The sequence below is a fragment of the Phalacrocorax carbo genome, chromosome 14, assembly GCF_963921805.1.
Source record: "Phalacrocorax carbo chromosome 14, bPhaCar2.1, whole genome shotgun sequence".
Lineage (NCBI taxonomy): Eukaryota > Metazoa > Chordata > Aves > Suliformes > Phalacrocoracidae > Phalacrocorax > Phalacrocorax carbo.
The window spans coordinates 17,385,086-17,406,072 of record NC_087526.1 but is presented as its reverse complement, the minus strand read 5'-3'; the positions used below and the strand labels follow the sequence as shown (position 1 = coordinate 17,406,072).

The window sequence follows — 20,987 nt, the reverse complement described above, 5'->3', positions numbered from 1 at the left end:
TAACAATGAAACTCATTATAGCTTTATTTAATAACTAGTACAAAGTCCCCCTCAGGCAGAGCCTCCCAATCTCATTCCCTACCTGAAATGGAGCAGAACATGAGCGAGACCCTTGGAGGAGTTGGCTCCCAGTGAGTCAGGACTGCTCAACGGTTAAGAGGGGATGTTTTGCTCGTCTATCAAGACCTAGAGAAGCCTGACCATTCACCCCTTTTCTCCCATTAACAGCTAGACCCAGGCACGCAGCAGACACGCGCCCCTGCCCTCTGTGACCCAGCCAGCTGTAAAAAGGCAGCAGAACTGTGAATTCCACGAAGACAGTAAATAGTACCAGCACGGAGGCATTCACTGCTCACACTCCTGACCTGACTCACACGAACGTGTGCCTGCTGGCGGTCGTTTGCATTCACTGGTGTCTTCCGCGCCTGGGTTAATACCCCATGCAGGCACCCTGCCCAGGGCTGGCAGCAGTGGGAAGCAGAGCTGGCAGTGCAGGGAGTTTCTGGATCTCCACTTGGCAAGGGGTAGTGCTGCCCATTTTACTACCTATTTGATGTTAAAGATTCACCTGTGCAGGGTAAAATAGTGACTAGGTCTTAACTGCACCTGGCCTTTCTGCAAGAGAGGTAGAGGGTCAGCAGGAGCCGTCTGGAAGCCAGGGCTGCTGTAGTTTAATCCCTTGTACTCGGTTAGTAGTGCACCTCAGTTAGTGTAAGTTTACTTGTTAATTGCTTTGCCCTTTTGGGAGGCTCAGGTAAGAAATCACCGCTCCTTCTCAACACACATACAGAGACCAAGACAGTATTTCTGACCATTTGTTTTCCCTCACGGCTGCCTGGCATGCCAAGAGTCCTGGGAACACAAAGACCTTCTGGTGGGTTCTGCACTGCCAAAGAGCATTGCCTGCTCCAGTGCCTGGAGCTTCACATCACCATGGTCTTGCTTTCCCACGTCCCACAGATGCCATACCAACTGCACCACAAGGGTCCTTTAGCAGAAGCACAACTAGAAAGCAATTCTAAACCTCACAAAGCCACAGAAATTATATTCAAATGAACGGGGGAGACAACGGCTGTCATCTGGATTGATATACAGCACAGACAGGAGATGGCATCAGCATGTACAGTAACGTGACTTACTAATAAGACTGTGGAATGTTAACGAGTTTTAAAGAGGCTCTGATGCCAAGGGCATACAGAAAGGACCAAAGTAATGCCAAGTACAGACTACCAAGGAGGTGGCAGCTCAGATGGGCATGCACAAGTTAGAGAGAACAGTTAATGCCATGTTGGATGAAATGCTAGATTCTGAGTGGGTTCAGTGGGGGCAAGTGAAGTTGTCTGAATACAGAAGAGAGGCTCCTGCCTAACAGGATACTTCCATGGTTTGAGGTGCATCCTGGAGGTCAATTCCTTCTGGGGTTCCAGCACTTCCTTCACCATGGTTGCTGGTATGAGACCGGCTGCGGATGCTCTCCCCAGAGCCCACGCTAGAGGAGGAGTGAGTACGGGAGCGCATCAGCCTGGTCATACTAGCTGCTGGCACTGCAAAAAAGAACAAGTGTGTGACTTAGAAAAGGAGGAAGTTCCTAGAGCAAGTATCACAGTCACTCAGATATGTGTCACTGGGTAAACACAAAAAGAGCTATACCCTCAGGAAGAAAACTCACTCTTCACTGCCAAAATTAAGTCTTTGCACATCTCAAGCAAGATGTTTAAGGCCCAATTTCAAAAGGTCCAAGGTGAGCAAATGACAGAAGTGTAACTGATCATTTGCAAGTGCAGTCACGGCAAGTGTCTGTGCAAACCAAGGCAGCTGTTGGACAGATGACCTTTTGAAAGTCAGTCTCATCACTCTAGAAAACCACAGAGCTGGAGTCATGCAACAATCAACAAAATACAAATGAAAGGTGAAAAACCATAGCATACACGTTGTACAATGGATCAGCCTAGCTCGCAGCAGGCCAGCAGGACATGCCGAGACAGAGCAATGCACCCCAAGAATCATTCAACTCAGCACACAGACTTGGGCCGAGGCGGATGCACAGTTGAAGGTACCTGACTCAGTGCTTAGGTGGCTGAGCTGCACATAAGGGACTGGAAACAACACGAGACAAGGAAAGGGATGAATACAGGAAAGAGCCAATTAGTTGTGGAGCGTGACTAGCAGCTGCACTGCTCCTGGGATCCCCCGCTACGTTGCCTTCCACTCCCAGCTCAGACACTGTGCTGAAAGCTCCCAATATTTGTGAAAACAGCTGCTAATGAGCATCTCAGGAAGACACCAAGTTGACTCAAAAATCCATCAGGGCCAGACCTCTTCAATGCCTTTAGCTGGAAATTGCAATGTACCTGATGACCCTACCTGCCCCGCTGTACACACCACAGCTGCTCAACAGAGATGTCATTTTCCTCTGGTGAGGAAATGGGGATATACTCTGTAACTCCAGACACAGAACAGAAATTCACGTCTTTCCTTGCATTGACAGCATCAGATTTCTGCTAGAAGCCTTCTGCAAGGCACTACCTTCCACCTGCAGTGTCAGCACAGGCAGGTCCCACTGTTTTAGCCAATGTGCAGTAGGCACAAAAATAGCTGTTGAGGAACTGGCTTGTTTACTTTTAGAAAATGGCAAGCTGCTGATTTGCTTCTCTCTTTTCCTCCCTGAGAGAGGAGACCTCGCTGGCCAAACTCAGCAGTGCCAACACAGACTCGCCCACCAAAGCTGGGAAAAGCATTCTGGGACTAGCTACAGAATCAGTAGAAAATTAACCCCCGTCCTTCCCCAGGGCTGCACATCCTATTTGCAAGAGATTTGACTGACAAAGTGCTGCTGAGGTCCTTGCTCTGATGTCAGCACTTGCCAACTTTACCAACACCAGACACAAGAGGTGTGAACAATGAAATGATCTCAGGCTGTGAGGGAGCCTTCTCACATGGCACGCTCCTCTGCAGGACCAGGCTCTTCTGGCTGGCCTTGGAGAACACGATTGTCCTACTACGTTCATATCAACTACACAAAGCTCTAAGGAAAAGGACAGCTGCTTCTGAGCCCTGACGCCCATGAGCTGGCAAAGCCCTTCTGGCCGTGTGTAGACCATTGGCAGTGTCACAGCTGCCACGGTGGCTGTGCTGGCGGTTAGCCAGTCACGTGAACCAACCCCTCCCATAATTCCAGCTTTTGAAGGTTCATCATCCACAGGAGGAAAGTCCTAGCCCTGGCCCCAGGTGTCTTAGAAGTCACCCAGCTCTCTGTTCTGCCATCAGAGGGCTTCATTCTGAGATATCGCTTACCCCTGGTGAGAGTCTGAAAGAAACAGGCATGTCTGAGGAGGAAGGAAAGAGCTCTCGTGTACCCATCACAGCTGTGAGGCTGTACTGCTAACACCATCCCCTCCAGAGAAGGTACAGACAGAAGATTTCAGAGGATTTACCGTTCTTGGGAGCATGCTTTTCTGGGCTGGCACAAAGATGGCCTTACAAGGTTTTACCAACACCAGCAACCTAAAAGGGGTCACCACTCCAGCTGCAGTGCGGATTACACATAGGTCAGGGAACAACATCGGCTTGCTAAGGCTTGTTAGCACACCAGCGTGGATGGATCTCCTGGCAACCACACTAAGTCAGAGGTGGGGACACAGATGCCAATGGGCTCAGATGGACCGGAAAGGCTGAGTTCCCTTCGCAACAACCCCGCTCCAGAACAGAAAATGTCATTTGTCACTTACTGTAGCCCATTCCCTGCACAAAGTACTTGAAGGCTTCAGTCAGCTTGCCAGGCTGCGGAAACAAAGCGCGGCTTTAGTGCGAGCCGAGCAAGGGGCTCTGTACAACTCAAATGCCGTGGGACAGTCGAGAGGCATTTCTCACCTGAACCACCTGGGGCAGTCCCCCACAGTCAGCCATCTGCAACAGAAAACAAGGGAGGTTGAACCATCCTTCCCACCCCAGGAGGACAACCCCAGAACCACGCCGGCACTGCCCACCCCACCGGGGCTGATGGCACCAAGCTGCACTGCTATATGAGGCTCGCTTCTACCATCTTGTCTCTAAAGCTGAAGCAAGGCCTGGTGATACATCTTCTGGGAGTCTGTTGCTGCAGGAACCCAGCACCTTGGAGGCCGTACTATCAAGTGATCTCACGACATACTCTAGAAGCCCAGGAGTAACTCTCCACCGTCCTGGCTCTTCCTGCCGCTCTTCCCAAACCTGTCAGTTTACAATTTTACACAGCAGCTGCCTGGCACACTGCAGAGCCATAGGTGAGGATGGGAAGGACTGATATAAAGCTAGAAAAAGTGATGTTGGTGGTGGCAGAGAGCAGGGTGGAAGCAGGGCACCTTTGCTAACTCTCAGCAGGTCCTCCCTGCCAGTTGAAGATAACAGAGAAGTGGCCATGAAGGAGGGATTCAGGGCCCCCCGACAAACTCTCCTCTCCCAAGTCCGGCTCCATGCAGGAGAGGACACAGCCCTGAATGACTGTCCACAAAGTTCTTACAGCTAAATGTATGAAAGGCAAAAACCTAAGTGGAGCTAGCCTCAGCAAAAATAATGTCTTTGTGGAGGCTGGAATGATTCTGGAGTGGCACTCACCTTCAGAAGGGTAGTTTTGGTTGGGTCAAGACGTGAATTGCATTCAACCTAAAATAAAAGAAGGGAAGAGGGACATGATATCACACAGAAAACTTGAAGAGTCAGATGTAAAATGCAGGGCAGCTGCACCGGCGGCAGTGGCTGTCCTCAACAATGGGAGCTTCTCGGGGGCCAAGAAGGGCTGAGCGAGAAAGCAGAGAGCATGGAGGAAGAGAGCAATGAATGAAAGATGCAGAGAGGAAAGGCAGGTGTTCTCATCCAAGGGGATGTTGTGGTGACAGAATGTCACTGTTCTGAGAGATAGGGCCGTGAGTACAAGGGAAATCATCCCCTGGTTTTGGGGATGCACCATGAAACCCTGGAGCATCTTCTGGATTCTCACAGCAAGACTGGGAGGGAAGGAGACTTCTGTGTGGTGCAGAGTGGAGGGAGATCCCCTGGCCAGACCAGGAGGCCACGGCCACCTCTTCTTTGTAAGGCTGCTGCAAAAAGGGGGCCCTACAGGAAAAGCAACCCCAGCAGGGGAGGTTATTATGAGGTGGGAACCTGGGCAACCAGATATGCAAGCCAAGATCTAGAAGACCCTATCCTGTTGCCCAGCTGGAGCTAGGAAGCAATGAGAATCCTCAGGCATGTTATCCTAGTAAAGTCAAAACTTGGAGAATGTCTCAGACTTCCAGACCAGATAGCCTGATGAAAAAGCAACAAGCCATGACCAGAAAAATGCCTGCACAAGTTCTCCACACAGTTCCTAGGTCCAAGTTACTCTTTTAGAAGACTTCTACACTCTTCCATGGTTTCTTAGGACAATTTCTTTTGTTCGCAACCCCCTGGTTTCCCCACAACGTCCACCACAGCCGTGCTGCACTGAGCTGTGCCCCATTTATAGCTGTGCTGGGAGGGAAGTGGGTTATAGACGTCTCCAGAGAACAACAGTAACGAGATGCTTCTGAAATGTTGCCTTCCCTATCATACAGTGCTTTTGCAGAGCTCTGTGTGACTCCCCACCACAGGAACTGGGAGTCACACTGCTTATTTTTAAACCCCAGGTAGCCTCAGTACAACAGCAAGAGAACAGTAATTCATGACTTGAACTGAACTCCAGGCAGCAGCCTGGCAGAGCTCAGGGAAAGATGCATGTTCCTGAACGGGGCTCTCTGCATTGCTTGTTGACCAAGATGCTTGGGCACAAGGACTCTTATTCAGATCCTGCCATCCTCACCTTAGAGCTGCCCTGCAGGGCCATTAAGCCTCCTGAGCCTTGGCTCTCCCACTAGTGGCTGACAGGTCTCAATAACTGGGGGACTAGAAAAGAGCTTGGGACAAGGAGCCACTTTCTGTGAGTAGCTCTGGGCAAGGTGAAAGCACTGCTGGGTGAGGCAGGTTTGCTAAGTGATTTGTGGGGCTAATGTCATCAGAGGAAAGACTTCACATATACATACCACTGCTTCCACAGCAGGTGAGTTGTCACCAACCACTAGCAAGGCAGGGCACCTGGTCAAACCCCAAAACAGAGAGGTATTACTCAGCGCATCTAAGGGATTTCTGAGAAGGTTGAGCTCTGTGAACCAACAGCCCCATGAAATGTTAACAACACTCAGGCAGCAAAATCCCTACCTCCAACCACATCATGGCATTTTGTTGCATCAGAATATCCTCCAGGGCTTGCACATGCACCCATGCTGTCCCCTCCATGCACACCAACTACCACTACTGTTGCACACATATTAAAAGGTGTGCCTAGGGCTGGAAGAAACACCACCCCAGGCTGTAAAAGGGAGCATGCTCTCTGAAATGCATGTCTGCTAGAAATTTAAGAATAACCACATCCAGCAGAGTTTAACTCTTCTGAGGCTGGCTACTGCTCAGCGCTGTAATTTGGTTTGGGTTTTAGAAGGAAACACAAAAGACGTGGGGGAATATATTGAAAAATGTCATTACACCCAAGCCTCTGTTGGCAAATCTGTGCCTTCATATCCATTTTTATATGCATTGTAACTCTAGAATAATGATTAACATTCCATGTGTAAAACATACATAGGAGGTCACTGACCAAGCGGCTGTGAATTTACACTATTCATTTACAGATCAAGGTAAGAAAGGGGTGGCTAGAGGCCCTACTTTTGTGTGTTGATTAGATGACCAAAATTAGACTAGAGAGGCTGTGAGCAACAGACCTCAGTCAGTGGAGTACCACCTCTAAGGAGACAGAGGATCTATATGCAAGTCTACTGGCACAGAGATCCAAACCTCCACAAGAAATATTTTAAGGGTCTGCAGATCCCTGTGAGTCATTTGAATGGACAGAGAGTGCTCTGTGACTTACAGCTGCCTGCATGACAGAGAGCAGCATGATTGGCTTTGCCTGGAGACCAAGCAGGGAAATACACCTCTTTTAGGATAGCCAAGATCTAGAGGGTTTGGCGGTGGATGCCTAAAACATTCCTGGGACTGGCAGGAGCGGAAGGCCATTGAGTCACGGCAGAGCGAAGGCAGCAGTCTCTAGCCCAGCCCAGACATCCTGCCTCAGGACTGCAGTTCACAGGCTTCATGTGCTCTACACATTGAAGGCAATTTGCCCCTTTTGCTTTCTTGCTTGGAATCTGAAAATTTACTTATACTCCCCCTGTGCTGATTATCACCAGTTCTCCAGTGTCTGTCCCCTCTCAGCTGTACCCTGCACACGCTATCCTCTCCCAGGTGAAAGAGTCACTGCCAAGGTAGGAAAGCACCGCTGCATTCTCTGCATTCAGAACCCACAGCCATCTCTGGGAGAATTGCGCAGGTAACCTTTTTTTGGCAAGGTGGAGACAGGCAGTCAGTGGCAACAAACAAAAACCTGCTTCCCTAATTTTTCATGCGAAACCACCAAACTAACAGCTCAGCAAATGCAGTGACTGCTGGGTGGATACACTTATTCCTCTGACCCTGCCTTATGGAGAATCTCAGTCAGTTCTTAATGAAAGGGCTTCTAGACACCTCTCTGCCCCACTCTAGCTGGCAGCACTGCACCAAAGCCTGGGACAGTCTGAACAGTCTTCCCAGCACTTGGCCTCGTGGGGTTCTTGCTGAGAAGCAGCAACGGCTTTTCTGCTGAAGGGACTGCACACTAAATAACTGATACAGGCTGATTCAGAGCAACTTACTTGAGTGTTTTTGTAGTATTTTCATTGATGCCAAGAACTGGTCTCTCAATTTCCAGGTCTCTACGACTGAAAGACAAAACAGAACAATTCTCCATCAAATCAGCAGAGGAAACTGATTTTTGTGGGAGCATACAAAATCCAATCAGAAATGCTGGCTCCAGCACCCAGGCAACAGGTTATCACTCCCCATGTCACACCATGAGCAGGAGCCCCAGTAGTAACTGCCAGAAAACAAGATCCATGCTCTCATGGCAAGCTTGCTGTGTACCTAGAGAGATGATCTACTGAGGTGTAAAAGGGTCATCCAGGCATGAGGCTGAGCTTGGCTCAGGATAAGGGCTGAAGACTAGGCTTAGGACAAAGGTTCATATGACATAATATCCAATAATACATACGGCAGCAAATCTACTCAGCATGGGAGCTATGGGAGCAACATAGCAGGCAAAAAGGTACCCTGTACCTGTTGTATGAGGTGAGAAACAGCTGAAGGTTATCTCGGTTAATGTCCTGTGCGATATGAAGCCTGTACGTTTGGATCAAATCTAGATTTGCCTGCAGTTCCTCCTGTACAAAAGCAGAAGAATTGAAAGACAGGAAACATCATCTTTTTCACACGTAAAGAAACACTACTCATAAAAATACAGAAGCATTAAACTGCCTCCATACACACCATGCCCCTGTGAACAACAACAGAGAGGGCAGCAACTCCAGACTGCATTCGTACCTAGGCTACGTTAAATGTTTCTGTGACACGACTGTTAAGTGCCACGCTTTGGTAATGTGACCACACTTTCACAAATGGCAGTGCAAGTGCTGCTGCAGGAGTACAAAGGTATCCTGAGATGGGATAAATCAGCTCCCGACCTTCAGTAATGCTTATACAGATACAAATCACACTGTTTTAGGAAGGTCTTCCACTTAACGTTAAAGAAGCAAAGCTCTATAGGTAAGCCCCAGCCAAGACTGGGACAAAAGGAAAATTTAATCCCAGCACCCAGTTCTATGAAGAAACAGCATTCCAATGAGAACTAGAGAGAGACAGAGGGAAAAGGGAATGCAAGGAAGCACTACATCTAATGAAGGGGCCTGAAAGCAGGGTGAGAACAGCATGTACTCTAAGCAGGAGGAAGCTACACGACTCCTTCCTGTGCTGATGTGTGCTGTTGCAGGAGGGCTCCAGGCCAGGCACTGATCTGCTACATGTCATATATAGTGTGCTTCAGGCACAGACCCTTTCAGTTGCCCAGTAAGCTTGCTGGTTGGGAGCCAGCAAATCCCTAGCAGAAGGCATTACTGTATCCAAGGTTTTCAGGAGGGGCTGGTTTACCTCTGCTGAAACTGAAGGGGAAGTCGAAGAGCAGAATGCAGCAGTTCAACATCTGGACACATACAATATCTGACTGTCATTTCCCAGCTGATCTGTGCTCTACCCACATCCCAAATGCTTCCATGCTAGCTACACAGAACCAGAGGCCACTTGTTTCTGCAGACAGTTGCCTGGGCACCACAAAGACAGGAACTCTAGCACTAGTGTGTGGGACACTACTTCCTTAACATGTCTGGAATCTGGAGACAGTTAGGGCAAGCATGAGGATACATGTGCTCCCTGCAGCGTGTGAAGCCCTGATGTAAGCTTGCCACACAGAGAAGATAATGCTGTCTGTGGCAACCCTTATTTGATGGACTAGAGCTATTTCAGAGTAGGTATGTACAGAAGTTATAGCTCCATGTACAGTTGCATGGGCAATATTAACACCTGCTGGGTACTTACATGGCCAAAATGATGCGCCAAGACAATATCCACTATGTTGGTTGTCCAGCCTGAAAACTGAAGAGTGACCATGAATGAGGAGGGAGAGTAATCAGAGTAAAGAAAGTAACAGAGAAACTATTCAAGTGATAAAAGAAACAAATGCCTGAAGCTTGGGATGGGCGTGCAAGGATCCAAAGAACCCTGTGCACACAAAACACACAGCTGTCCAGAAACTTGGCACCCTGAATAACTGCAAGTGGCCAGAATAACAGAATAATTACAAGGTCCATTCAACCTCAGCCAAATGAAGCCTGCAAGCATGAGTACTAAATCAGAGGAAAGCTGAGTGCTCAGTAGCCACTCTTCTCCAAGCAGTTTACCAGGATTTCTCATTCACATACGATCACACCCACCCCTGCTCCTACAGTAGAGGCCGTACTACACACAGACCCAGAAGGCAGCAGGGACAGAAAAGAGATTGTAGAGTTTTTGCCATAAACTGACAAATTCCTGTACTCTGTCTTTTTTTTTTTCTTATTCTACACGCTGTTCATTAAGCACTGTGCAGAGGAGATGTGCAGGGGAAGGAGAAACTCACCTTGGATGCTGCCCAGTCAATCCAGCCCTTTGCACATGGATCAACGTTAATAAGAACGAGTCCCTCCACCAGGTCGGGGTGGCTGAGCTGTGGGAAGAGAGCACAGGCACACTCAGATTCAGCCCACACGTTGGTCAATGGCAGGTGCAGCAGCTGGAAAGCTTCTTGCAAGACAAGAGTAAAATGAAGACTAAGTGGGGAGCTTCTTCCGTGCCGGGCAGCCAGCTTTTCAGAGCCTGGCCCAAAGCTGGCTCCCTGCTAGACCTTACCCAATTCAGTAGTTGGTACTTGAAGGACTGACTGCTCACACAGCGCCTGCAGCCTGAGCAGGCCTCAGCAGTGTCTTCTGGTGACCCGTGCCTTTGGGGCTGCCACAGGTCCTGCTCAGGCTCCTGCGTATTACAAGGCTGTGAGCAGCGGCGCGCTCTGCTCCAGTCTGGCACCTCCAGGAAGGACCTGGAGAAACTTCTGTGCCGGAAGAGTACCTCCCTTCCACTCCTCAAGGAAAAGGCAGTCTCCCAGTGGAGATGTGGCAAAACAGCATGATTTGGCAAGTGGCACAGGAGTTGGTGCCGAGGCCCCACAAGCTCCTGCACAGGCCTGGGAAGCTCGTGCTGCACCCGCCTCACCAGAGGGCACCCCCCTGCCCACCCCAGCCTGCAGACCCCTCTTCCCCTGCTCCAGCCTGGTATCCCCAGCACCCTGCAGTTCACCTTGGCGGGCGTGTGTGGGGAGCAAGGGTACAAAATACTTTCAGAACTGCCTGCAAATACAAACCCAGCAATCCAACACACCCAGAGAACTTGGAGCTCTAGGCTCAATCCACAGCTGAAAATTTACAGCAGTTCTGCTCCATTACACAGATTAGCACTGGTTAAGCAGAAGGAAACAGCTCTGTCCACAGCAGGAAACTGTCTGCAACCCAGGCAGCATGGCAAGGGCTTGCTGGCACTTAAGTGAGCTGAGGCCAAAGGCTTATTTTCAAGCCTTAAAACTACACAAGATACACAAGGCAAGGAACAGAGCAAACACCAGTGCCTCACACTGCCCCAGGCTTAACCCTGACTGGAGGAAATGGGAAGCAAAGAACTTCTTGTAGGAGGGGCAGCTGCATAGTAAAGTGGCTTTAAGAAGCAGTAAGTGGCCTAAATTATTGGCAACTCTCTGCACAGAACAACTTGAAGCAACCTTTACTGAGAATGTGATATTTCTGTGTTTTTTTTAATGCTATCTGTGAAAGACTCAGGCAAATTCCTGGGCTGCTAAACTATGTCCACAGATTTCACATGCTTATAAACACTCAGCTAGAGAGAAACATAGAAGTAAGTACCAAGATAAAGCTAGCACTCTCTTGTCAAAGGGTGGAGTGCAAAACCTACTTCCTTCCAGTGAAAAAGCACATTCCTCATTAGCACTGGTTCACAGCACATCACCAAATCAATTTTTTGGTGTCACAGACAATGAAAACAGCATGCAGTAATGCAGCCAGTCTTTGTGAAGACATGAGTCTGGATATTCCTAGCAGCCAAGATGGACTCTGTTGACTCAAAGACATCACATTATCATCTTTCCACATCTGGAGTAGCTTCAGAGTAGCCTTGGCTGCTCTGATTTAACCATCTGAATGCGAAGTAGCTCTCACACGGCTCCCTGCAGGTCTACTGTAATTACTGCTACTTTGCTGGTGCCCCACAAATGGTCTGTTTGATCAGTGGAAGACCACAGCTCATATAAATCACAAGAAAATGAAGAGATACTTACTGCACACCTGCTGAGGACATAAGCGCCAGCTCCCAGTCCAATCCCAATGAAGCTTTTCAGGCTGAAATATAGGCATTTCACAATCAGCAAGACTAATTTAAGTTCACAGCTGAAGCATCCCTAGAGGCAAAGCCTTTCCCCTCTCTGCATCCAGCTGCTTGCTTATGGTTCATTTTCAAAATAATCCAGCAATGATGCAGCAGCCATAAATTGTCTCATGTGGCAGACAATGTTCCCAGCATAAGAACCAGACAGGGTTACACAGGTCAGAAGATGCTCAAGCCTCTTGGGACAACTCAGTGAGCATATCACATGTTGCAAGCAGAGATAGAGGTAGGTGCTGGAATGGCTGTATACAGCTGGCTCACCCTGTTTCCTTTCAGAGACTTACTTCAGGTGCATCAGAACAGTGGGCAGCATTTCAGCCAGTTCATCCATACTGGGATACTGGTACCTGAAAACCAAGAGAGACTGAAATCGAAGCACCTCCAAATACAGCCTGACAGAGGTTACCTTCCAGTTCTACCCAAGGTAGGAGAGACAAGGAACATCCAACAGACACGTGCATAGGTGATTATTTTGCAATGATACTGTATAGTCCAGACAACTGCATGGATCCCATCCCTCAGAGCAAGACACGCAGAGCTGTGGTTTTTTGGGGCAGTCAGACTTCTGTGGGAGGATGGACAGACAAAGCAAGGAACACAAGCTAGGCTGCAGTGTGCTGGGCTCATGCTCAAGCCAGAGAGCTGATACCAGAGGTCACCACTAGCAAGGGCTTGACCCGTGCCTCAGTAATACGAGAGCTCCCTGAATGCCCCTTGGGAAGCCGCCTCATGTTCTCTTTCTCTCTGCTCCTGAAAGCTGCCTCCCACTACACTCAGCCTGGCAGTCCCAGTTGGCTTAAACTGGGTGCTACCTCAGTCCAGACTGCAGTCCAGACCACATCTAGAGCAAGGGTGTCTGCAGAGCTCTTACCCAGATGGGAACGGGGGGGCTCCTTCCTGTTGGCCTGGTGCATCCACATGGCACACAGCAAAATGCTGAGTGATCTCTTGCATGTCTTCAAAGTTAAAGAATGCATTAAAACAGGATTTGTCTGCAACAGCAAAAAAAAGAAATGAGACATTTCCTGAAGTTTTATTCCAACCCACCCTCCAAACACCATGGCACACGCCTGCATGAGCCCACCCCGCTGCTGAGTCTGCGGGGTAGTGGGTGCTGGGAGATGCATGCTGCTGTGCTCCGCTGACTGCAACGCAGCAGCAAGTCCTAGTGAAGTAATGGCCACGACCAGAGGGCAGGCAGACAAATGACACCCCAGCATGCATGCCCAGGAAAACAGGGCCTTGCAGCACTCGGGTACTCACAGTCCATACTGAGGAGCACCTGTGTGAACATAACAGTACCTGTTGGGTGGGAAGACAGGTGGAAAGAGCAACTGAGCCCAATACAAAGATTACACTACTTCTGCAGCCTTGTAGAAGGGACTTGCTCACCTGCCCAGCACCTAGGGAACGGATGCCTTGCGGCAGCTCTATCACACAGTGCAACAAGTCAGATAAAGCACTAAGTGTGGTGGGTGGACCTATTTCCTCCTTGGCCCTACCTTTCAAGGGCTGTTGGAATGGACAGGGGTGTGCCACATGTTCTCTCTCCTGCAGACCTTTATCTTTTTACCCTGGAATGACCTGCCCCATCTTAGCTCCAGGCCAATCCCACTGGTCCCCACATTCAAAAGCAAATACCATAAACAACCACTTTTTCAGGGTCCTGGGAATGCAAGGGCTTACGGTTGAGGCCAATGTCATGATATGTGAGGATGACAGGTCTGTTTCCCTTGGGTGTACCCCGCATGGTGACATGGACCACTCCAAAAGCTGTCTCAATGTCATGTTCCTGCAGAAAGAGAAGGAGCCTCAGTGTTAACGTGTGCTGCCTGCACTTCAAGGAACTCTAACTGAGGGCCAGCAGCAAGGGCGTCATCCACATTTTAATGCTGCTCTCCTACCCACAGCTGGTGGCTCAGTAAAGCTGCTGCAATCTGCAACCCTGTCAGATCTCTTTCCAACTACTGTCAAAAGCAGGTTGCTTTTGTACAGACACGTGAAAGGTGTGGGCTGTGCCTTCCTGTGACCAAGATCTCATTTCAATGGTCTTTCGTGACATTCCTGCACTGTAGCAGAAGCTGGGTATCACGTGTCCATCTGTCTCTAGGGGTTCGTCACATCATGAAGCCAGGTCCACTCCCACAGCCAAGCTTTGCTCCCCAGCTGCCATTCCTCTCCCTCCAACCCACCAGCCCAGAAGTCTTCAGTGTGCCTCCAGCCCACACCCCTGAGAAAGTCCTGTCCACAAGCAAGCTGGTGCGAGGGGACACAGCAATGTCCAAGAGGCTGGCAGCAGTACATGGTTTCCCCTGGGAACCACGAACCAGAAACAGCATAACACAGAGCAGGCAGATGGCTGGGACAACAAAGAGACCCAAGCTCTGCAAATCCAGTCACTGGTTGCCTGGGAGGTTGTACCCATCCACAGGGGAGCAGGTGGCAGCTTTTCCCTTCAACAGCATTAAAAATGAAAGATAGACTCTCCTGGGCTGCCTGTCTACTGCAGACCCACCTCGGCCATTTCTCCACGAGCCCATCAGATCTTGACTACACTGCTGCATTGAGGTTTGCTGCAGCTTGGGCCACGAGCCCTGACCCGCCACCCCAGGGAAGGCTGAACACTCTGCCTTAACCAAACACTTTTTTCCCTGCTACCAGGTTTGCTAACGTGATAGTAAACCACCCATAGGCTCCTCCAGCAGCTGGCAAAGATACAGGAGGTTATGCTTGTTTCCAGCTGGGTACCAGTGGAGCAGTTTCATGACCTGTTTGGTGATTTGCCAGCAAAACTACGCACCTTTTCCCAAGCAAAACATTGAGGGCTTTTTGCACTGTGCCTTGCATAAGAGAGCAAGGGGACCATGAGGTCTCTGGGTACCTCTCCAATACTCATCCGGTGCAGAAACAGAACCCACAACCTCACAATGACAAACACAGAAGTGCCCACGAAGTCACCTGAGTTTAACTAAAATAGCTGCAAACACATTTAGACACACACTGATCTGAGATAACTACAGACTTTGGAAAAGCTGTGGAGATGGCAGCATGGCCGGGTACACAACGTCATCTTTAAGTCCCTTCTATCGTCTACAGAAATGAAAGACATGCTCTGACTTATAGAACCTGTAAAAAGCACCAATTATTTTCCTGATATGAAAAAAAAAAACCTGCTTAGGGAATAGCCTTATGGTTCAGCCTGAAGACAGGACATTACAACCTCAAAAACATTTTTTTCCAGTAACCCTAAAGTGACTAGACCAAATACAGGACAGGTGAGAGTACCTGGCTTGCAGCACATCAGAAATTCATCTCGTCCCTCCTTTCTGGGCACTCCCAAGGGCTGGCTGAGGGCCAGAGTGATTTAGCTCTTGCAGTGAAAGACCCTCCTCCCCCCAGCTGTACTTCTTTTTGGGGGCCTCACAGCCTTTCCCCTTCTCCCAGAAGCATGGCAACAGGAGCAAGCTGCCACAGCAAAATGACCCAAGGTAGCCTGAAGCCTTCTCCAGCCTGGCTTTGAAGAATAAAAAGACACCTCAGACAGCCCTCATCCTCAGAAACGGGCTGGGTCTTACTTGCATGCAGCTGTTGCATTGTACACATGGAGAAGCTGGAGCACCTACGAAGCAGAGTGACTTGCTGCGCTAGATGCAGGCAAGAGAATAAGGCAGGTGAGGTTATCCAGCCTGATGCTCCCCTGGTGCCCTCCCCCTTAGGAGGGGACTGTGGGCCAAGGCGTCCTGCGCAGGTAGGAAACAACGAGTCCACGTGTGCAAAGCAAGCCTGGGTCCACGCAGCAGGGCTGCCTGCCTGCCCTTGCAGCAAAGGTGCGCAAGGAAGCCTGGGCATAGCCTCCATCTCCTGAGTCTCTGAGAAACCACCAGGCTCTGCCCCTTGCCCGTCTTCTTGGCTCTCCGGGCTGCTCTGCTAACCTGGGCAAAGTCCTGTTTTGTACTCCAGCAGGACGTGTTGCGCAGCCATAGCAGTGGCTGTCATTTTAGCATTCTCCAAGTTCACAGCTGTTAATGAGTCCTTTAACAAAACTGGCAACTTTTGGAGGAGGCTGCGGGTAGCGACTGGCAGCGCACACGGCTGAAACAGCAAAGTGCAGCAAACTCATGGAAGCGTTAGGCAAGTGCCAAAGCAGCCGGAGCTCGCAACCCCCGGCTGCACTTTCCTACCTATCTGAGCTAACCAAGTGGCCAACTGCTGTTAAAAGCAGGTCTCTCTGCCAGCTCTGGCAGTTGTTGATCTCTTCCATAAGCAGCTTTAACTCACTGATCTGGCAGGAAATTATCTGGCTGCTTTTTATTTTCTTTTAATCTTACATTGTTAGATTTCTGCCAGGTCAATGAGTTAAGAAGCTCACAGAGAGGTCTGGCAAATGCTCGTTCTGGCTCAGAGCCTGAGGGGAGCGCATGGGATCACAGAATAACCCTGCTCGGAGCACGAGGCCAGTTAAGCTGACTCACTCTCATAAAACTGCACCTCCAGAGGACTAGGGAGGGTTTTCTAAGCAGCAGCAAAAGGTCGACTACGAAACAGAAGCACAAAACCCAAACTGAGCCAACAGCGAGAAAAGCACAGAAATCAACAAAAGAGCTGATGGTATTGGAAGAAGTCAGCAATTCCAGAAGTCTGGAATTACATTCAAACTTTCTGCTAACATCACACGTGCTTCCACTAGGCAGAACACTAGACAAGTCACTGGAAACAGAAACACCCTCCTTTCTTCAGAGCTTTTGTTCAAGCACCTCAATGTGCTTCACGCTGCAACGCCCTGCATTTTTGTCTTCCGAAGCTGAGCTTGGGTCTTAGCTCTCTAGTGGGGAAGGAGAAGGGTTTCCTTGAGCTAGAAATCCATCCCTGCCCTCCCATTTACTTTGACTTTGCAGACTGCGTAAACTGCGATTTGGGGAAATGAGATAGTTTGTTGAGAAGGTTTTTCATGTCACTACCGGGCACCAGCCCAATCTGAAGGGTACTCACACCTTGCTACTCCTTCAATCACATTAGTGATTCAGATACAGGGAATGTTGACTGAAGATGGAAGCAACTCGAGAAATCTCATCTTTAACAAATCTCAGTGAGTAGCACTTTAAAAAATTTAAGATGCTAAATCTGCAGACTTCTTACTCTGCCCTGTACAGTGACAAAGCCTTAGACTGGGAGGGCTTAAGGTTATTTCTTTTTCTTCTTGTGAGCTCCCAGGCAAGGTGGAAATCCTCCTGGGAGGCGGCTTCCCTCCTCTGCTTCCTCTGGTTGAAGTGTTTTACTTTTTTAAGGCTTTTTCCAAGTCCTACAAAGCAAGCTGCAGGCACTACATTCAAGATAAGAGTTACTACATTCACTTTTTTTAGCTACACATTGCAACATCATGCTGATCTCCTTTTCAAGATTGCCTGGTTTTACCCCCTAGTTTCCCTGCAAATAATTCTATGTCCGTTTTTCCACTGAACTTTATTGTCTCTGAAATTTGCCCTGTAGCTTTTATCTTGACCTATGATTGCAAAGGACAAAAACATTTTCAGACATCACACAATTACAGCACCCATAACTTCCTCGTCACCTGCTTTTCTCCAAAACAGCGCCTTCACGTGTCAAAGCTAAAAAGGACAGCACGAGGCAGATGCTTAACACAGCTTAGGTACCATGCTTAAGATGCCAACAACAGTCTCTACACTTACAAGACACAACTGCTACCTTGAACTGGCAAAGAAAAAGGTATCATTTCAGTACACCATTACTGGTTTATTACTCATCCAGGCATGGAGCAGAATAATCCAGCTACGATGGGTTACCAGAGTACTCAGTGAGCGAACAGCAGCTTCACAGGCTGCACCCTCTGCCCTTGCTTTCTTCACATCCTTGTAGATACACCTTCCCTGCCAGTAACCCAGTGAGATGTCCTGCCTTGTCGCACTGCCTCCACAACCACTGCCCACCCGCAATCCTGCGTACTCCCTCCTAGCATTTGCCCATTGCTCATGTAGAAATGTAGTGTTGCAAAGTATCAGACACTCGTCATCTTTCTTCTCAGACACTGGCATGCTGTGTTTCAGGCCAGCTTTGACACATTGCAGCAGCATAGCTTGAATGGAGATTCAAGGATTGTTACCTCGCAGCTGTCTAACTCCAGCTATGGTCTGAACACTGATCTGGCCCATAGTGCAGGGAAGCAGTGATAGGAGAAGGCAGGTGGAAAAGATGTGGCCAGGAAAGAGCCGGACTTTAAATGTTCAGTCTGCAAAATAAGGTAGATGAATGTGAGAGATGATGATGATCTGCAGTTGGGTTTTGAAAAGCTTGATAAAATTTAATTTTCACTTAGGGACTGGAAACTATCAGAGGTTTCTGTGGAGAGATTTTATCTTCTGCCCTTATTTGTACAGTAAGTAAAAAATAAACAGCAGCTGCAGACAACCTGCTATAAATGGGAACTCAACAGCAGAAGCAGCCTCAGTCTTGTCAGCCTGCTCTTGCTGGCCACAGGCATAAAGCTTGTGATGCACACATGCCAAACAGCAGCGTGCTGCTGGGGAGAAAGCAGAGACATGAGCCTGTGCAGGCAGCTACTGCGGATACACTCAAATAAGCTGGGAACCATCGCTTCAAAAACTAGCAGTTCCCGCAGGGCACAGAGGAGAAGAGCAACGATGGAGGAGGATCAGGAGGTATGGAGACCACCTGTAGCTGGTCAGACAAAAGGCCCAGCCAGCCTCCTAGTCTAAGAGTGTATGCTTGTGGAAAAATAAAATAGAGCAAGCATGTAGTGATATTTCTCAAACACTTGCATCTTGTAGCAGTTTCCCTTAATTTTCCCAACCTCCAACAATCTGTAGGTTAAAGAGACTTCGACTCTCTCGTCTGAGAACTGGGCAGTCACCCCCTGCTACCTATGCCTCTGGCATCTGCCTCACCTGTGACCAGAAAAGCCAAAGCTTAAGGATGTGTGGGGTGAAGAACCACTTTATTCCCCATCTTGTGTCTGCTGGTTTTGCAGGAGATCCCCCAGTCCTTGGTTTGGAAGAGGAGAACAACTGATCCCACTTCCATAACCCACAGCACTGATGACCTAACAGCTTGTTGCCCTTCACGTAACCCCTTCTGGGCTGATGTGCTCTCGACTATCTGGCCAGTCCTGGCACAGCAGCTTTTTTTATGACCTGTTCTCCAAAACTGCTCCATTGTGCTTTTCCTTCCTGAGAGAAGAGGGCTGGCAGAATGTCAAATACACGTAGGCGTGCTGTGGATTTACACGGTAGCACAATCAGGTCGCTTTGTTCTCTGTTCCTGATAAACAAGAATTTATTTGCTGTGTTGAAAGCCATGAGCCCTGAGCTGACATTTTCACTCATTTCTCGCAATGTTAAGGCCTTATGCCTCTGGGTTATCAGCAGCTCTGAGCCCACCCTTTTATAGTCTACTGTGGAATGGTTTTAGTCAACGTGCATCACACTATGCGCACCCAAAGGCAGGTAAAGTTTGCCATTGCACCTTCCATCGCTTTTTCCAGATGATTTAAAAGCAGATTTAAGCAGCAGAGGTCCCAACACAGATCTCTAAGGTGCTCCTCTACTTATCTCAAGCAACTGTGAAAATAATTGCTGGGGTTCTTTCTTTTTTAATCAATATTTCATCTGTGAAAGGACCTCTCCTCTTGCATGACCACCTAAGTCTCTTAAGACATATGTCTTAGGACCCCTTCTGGTAGGGGGTCTTGTCTTTTGGAAATCCAACCATCAACTGAACTGCCTTTATTTGTACGGTTACTGACTCCTTCAAAGAATCCCAATTTACAAAAACCACACTGACCCTTTCCCAATACTTATCCGTGCAATTCGTCCACTATACTCCTTGCCAGTTCTGTCAGTCTGTCTGGTACAGCAGGTCAGTGAATTCTCAGAACTCCTCTGGGATCTGTTTTAAAAATTGTGTTACAGGTGAAGCACTGCAGTCCTTGGGCACCACAGCAGCCTCAACAGAGAAGCATAGTCTCTCACTAAACAACTGAACTATTTCATTCTTAAACTCATTTAAAACTCCTGGGTTGATGCAACAGGCATTGCAGTTTAAAGCCGGGACCCTGCTGACTCCCCACAAAGAGCATTCCCGCATGGAAACCTCTGTGAGCTGCTCCATGGCAAGCTTGTGCGCAGAAAAAATAGATTTAGTTTTTCTGCTACAGCTCAGTCTTCCCTGAGCTCTCCTTTCAGAGCCTGACGCAGCCTTAGCACTCTCCAAACTCACACATGGTTCTATTTCTGATGGTTTGAAACAGGACTATTTTTTTCCGCCCCTTTGCAAGTCAGCTCTCAAAATCCCCCTTTGCCTGCTTTGTTCTGTCAATATATTTAACTGCTACAGTTTGTAACCTTTTCCATTTTCTCCAGCTTTTTGAAAAATGCTTTTTTGTTTTCAATAGCCTCCATGCCCTTCTGTTTAGTCACGCTGGCTTCTCTGCACCATTTCTCATGTCTGCTGTGATAGATGGGGGCATTTGCTCTCTGCTTAGCTTATTTTCAATAAGCTTCTCAATTTCTGTGCAGTTCTTGTTTTCAAGTTTTAGTGCAAAACCAGTGAAGTTTTCTATGTTTGTTTTTGGGTTTGTTGTGTCCGTCCATCCGTCCCCCCTCCCCGGATGTTGACCTGGAGCACATTATGGTTCCCATCACAGAGCAGCTCTCTGAAGACACTGTTTTGAACACATTTCTCTGCCCTTCTCAGAATCACGTCAATGACGCCTTCTCCTCCCTGGGGCTCCCTAACTTGTTGCTCCATTGAAGTTTGCAGCCTACATGGAATACCGGTGTCATGTTCCACAGCCCCATCTGCCTAACTCACACAGGGCAGCTGAAGCTTCCTACTCTTGTTCTGTCTCCTAGCCTTGTAGCTTCTCCAATCACCATCTTGGGCGCTCACATAATTACAGGCAAAACAAATTTCTTACTTGGGCCTGGGATTTCAGTCTAAAGGGAACCTAAGGTATTCACTGACATTAGTTAGAGCCAAATCAGATCAACAAGCTT

The 20,987-nt window shown here is 48.7% G+C and overlaps 1 protein-coding gene across 2 annotated transcripts in view; it reads right to left on the bottom strand.

Moving 5' to 3' along the window:
* NDRG3 (NDRG family member 3) overlaps positions 1–20,987 on the bottom strand; it is a 68,347-nt gene continuing 47,360 nt past the window's right edge. For both annotated transcript variants that reach the window (XM_064465097.1, XM_064465098.1), the window contains 13 exons: positions 13,645–13,750; positions 12,830–12,950; positions 12,243–12,305; positions 11,852–11,912; positions 10,091–10,177; positions 9,511–9,567; positions 8,200–8,303; positions 7,740–7,805; positions 6,036–6,087; positions 4,594–4,641; positions 3,871–3,906; positions 3,729–3,780; positions 1–1,544 (listed from right to left, as the gene is read on the bottom strand). In XM_064465097.1, coding sequence (XP_064321167.1) covers positions 1,366–1,544; positions 3,729–3,780; positions 3,871–3,906; positions 4,594–4,641; positions 6,036–6,087; positions 7,740–7,805; positions 8,200–8,303; positions 9,511–9,567; positions 10,091–10,177; positions 11,852–11,912; positions 12,243–12,305; positions 12,830–12,950; positions 13,645–13,750 — 1,032 coding nt within the window. In that variant the 3' untranslated portion in view covers positions 1–1,365. The remainder of the gene's footprint in view (positions 1,545–3,728; positions 3,781–3,870; positions 3,907–4,593; positions 4,642–6,035; positions 6,088–7,739; positions 7,806–8,199; positions 8,304–9,510; positions 9,568–10,090; positions 10,178–11,851; positions 11,913–12,242; positions 12,306–12,829; positions 12,951–13,644; positions 13,751–20,987) is intronic.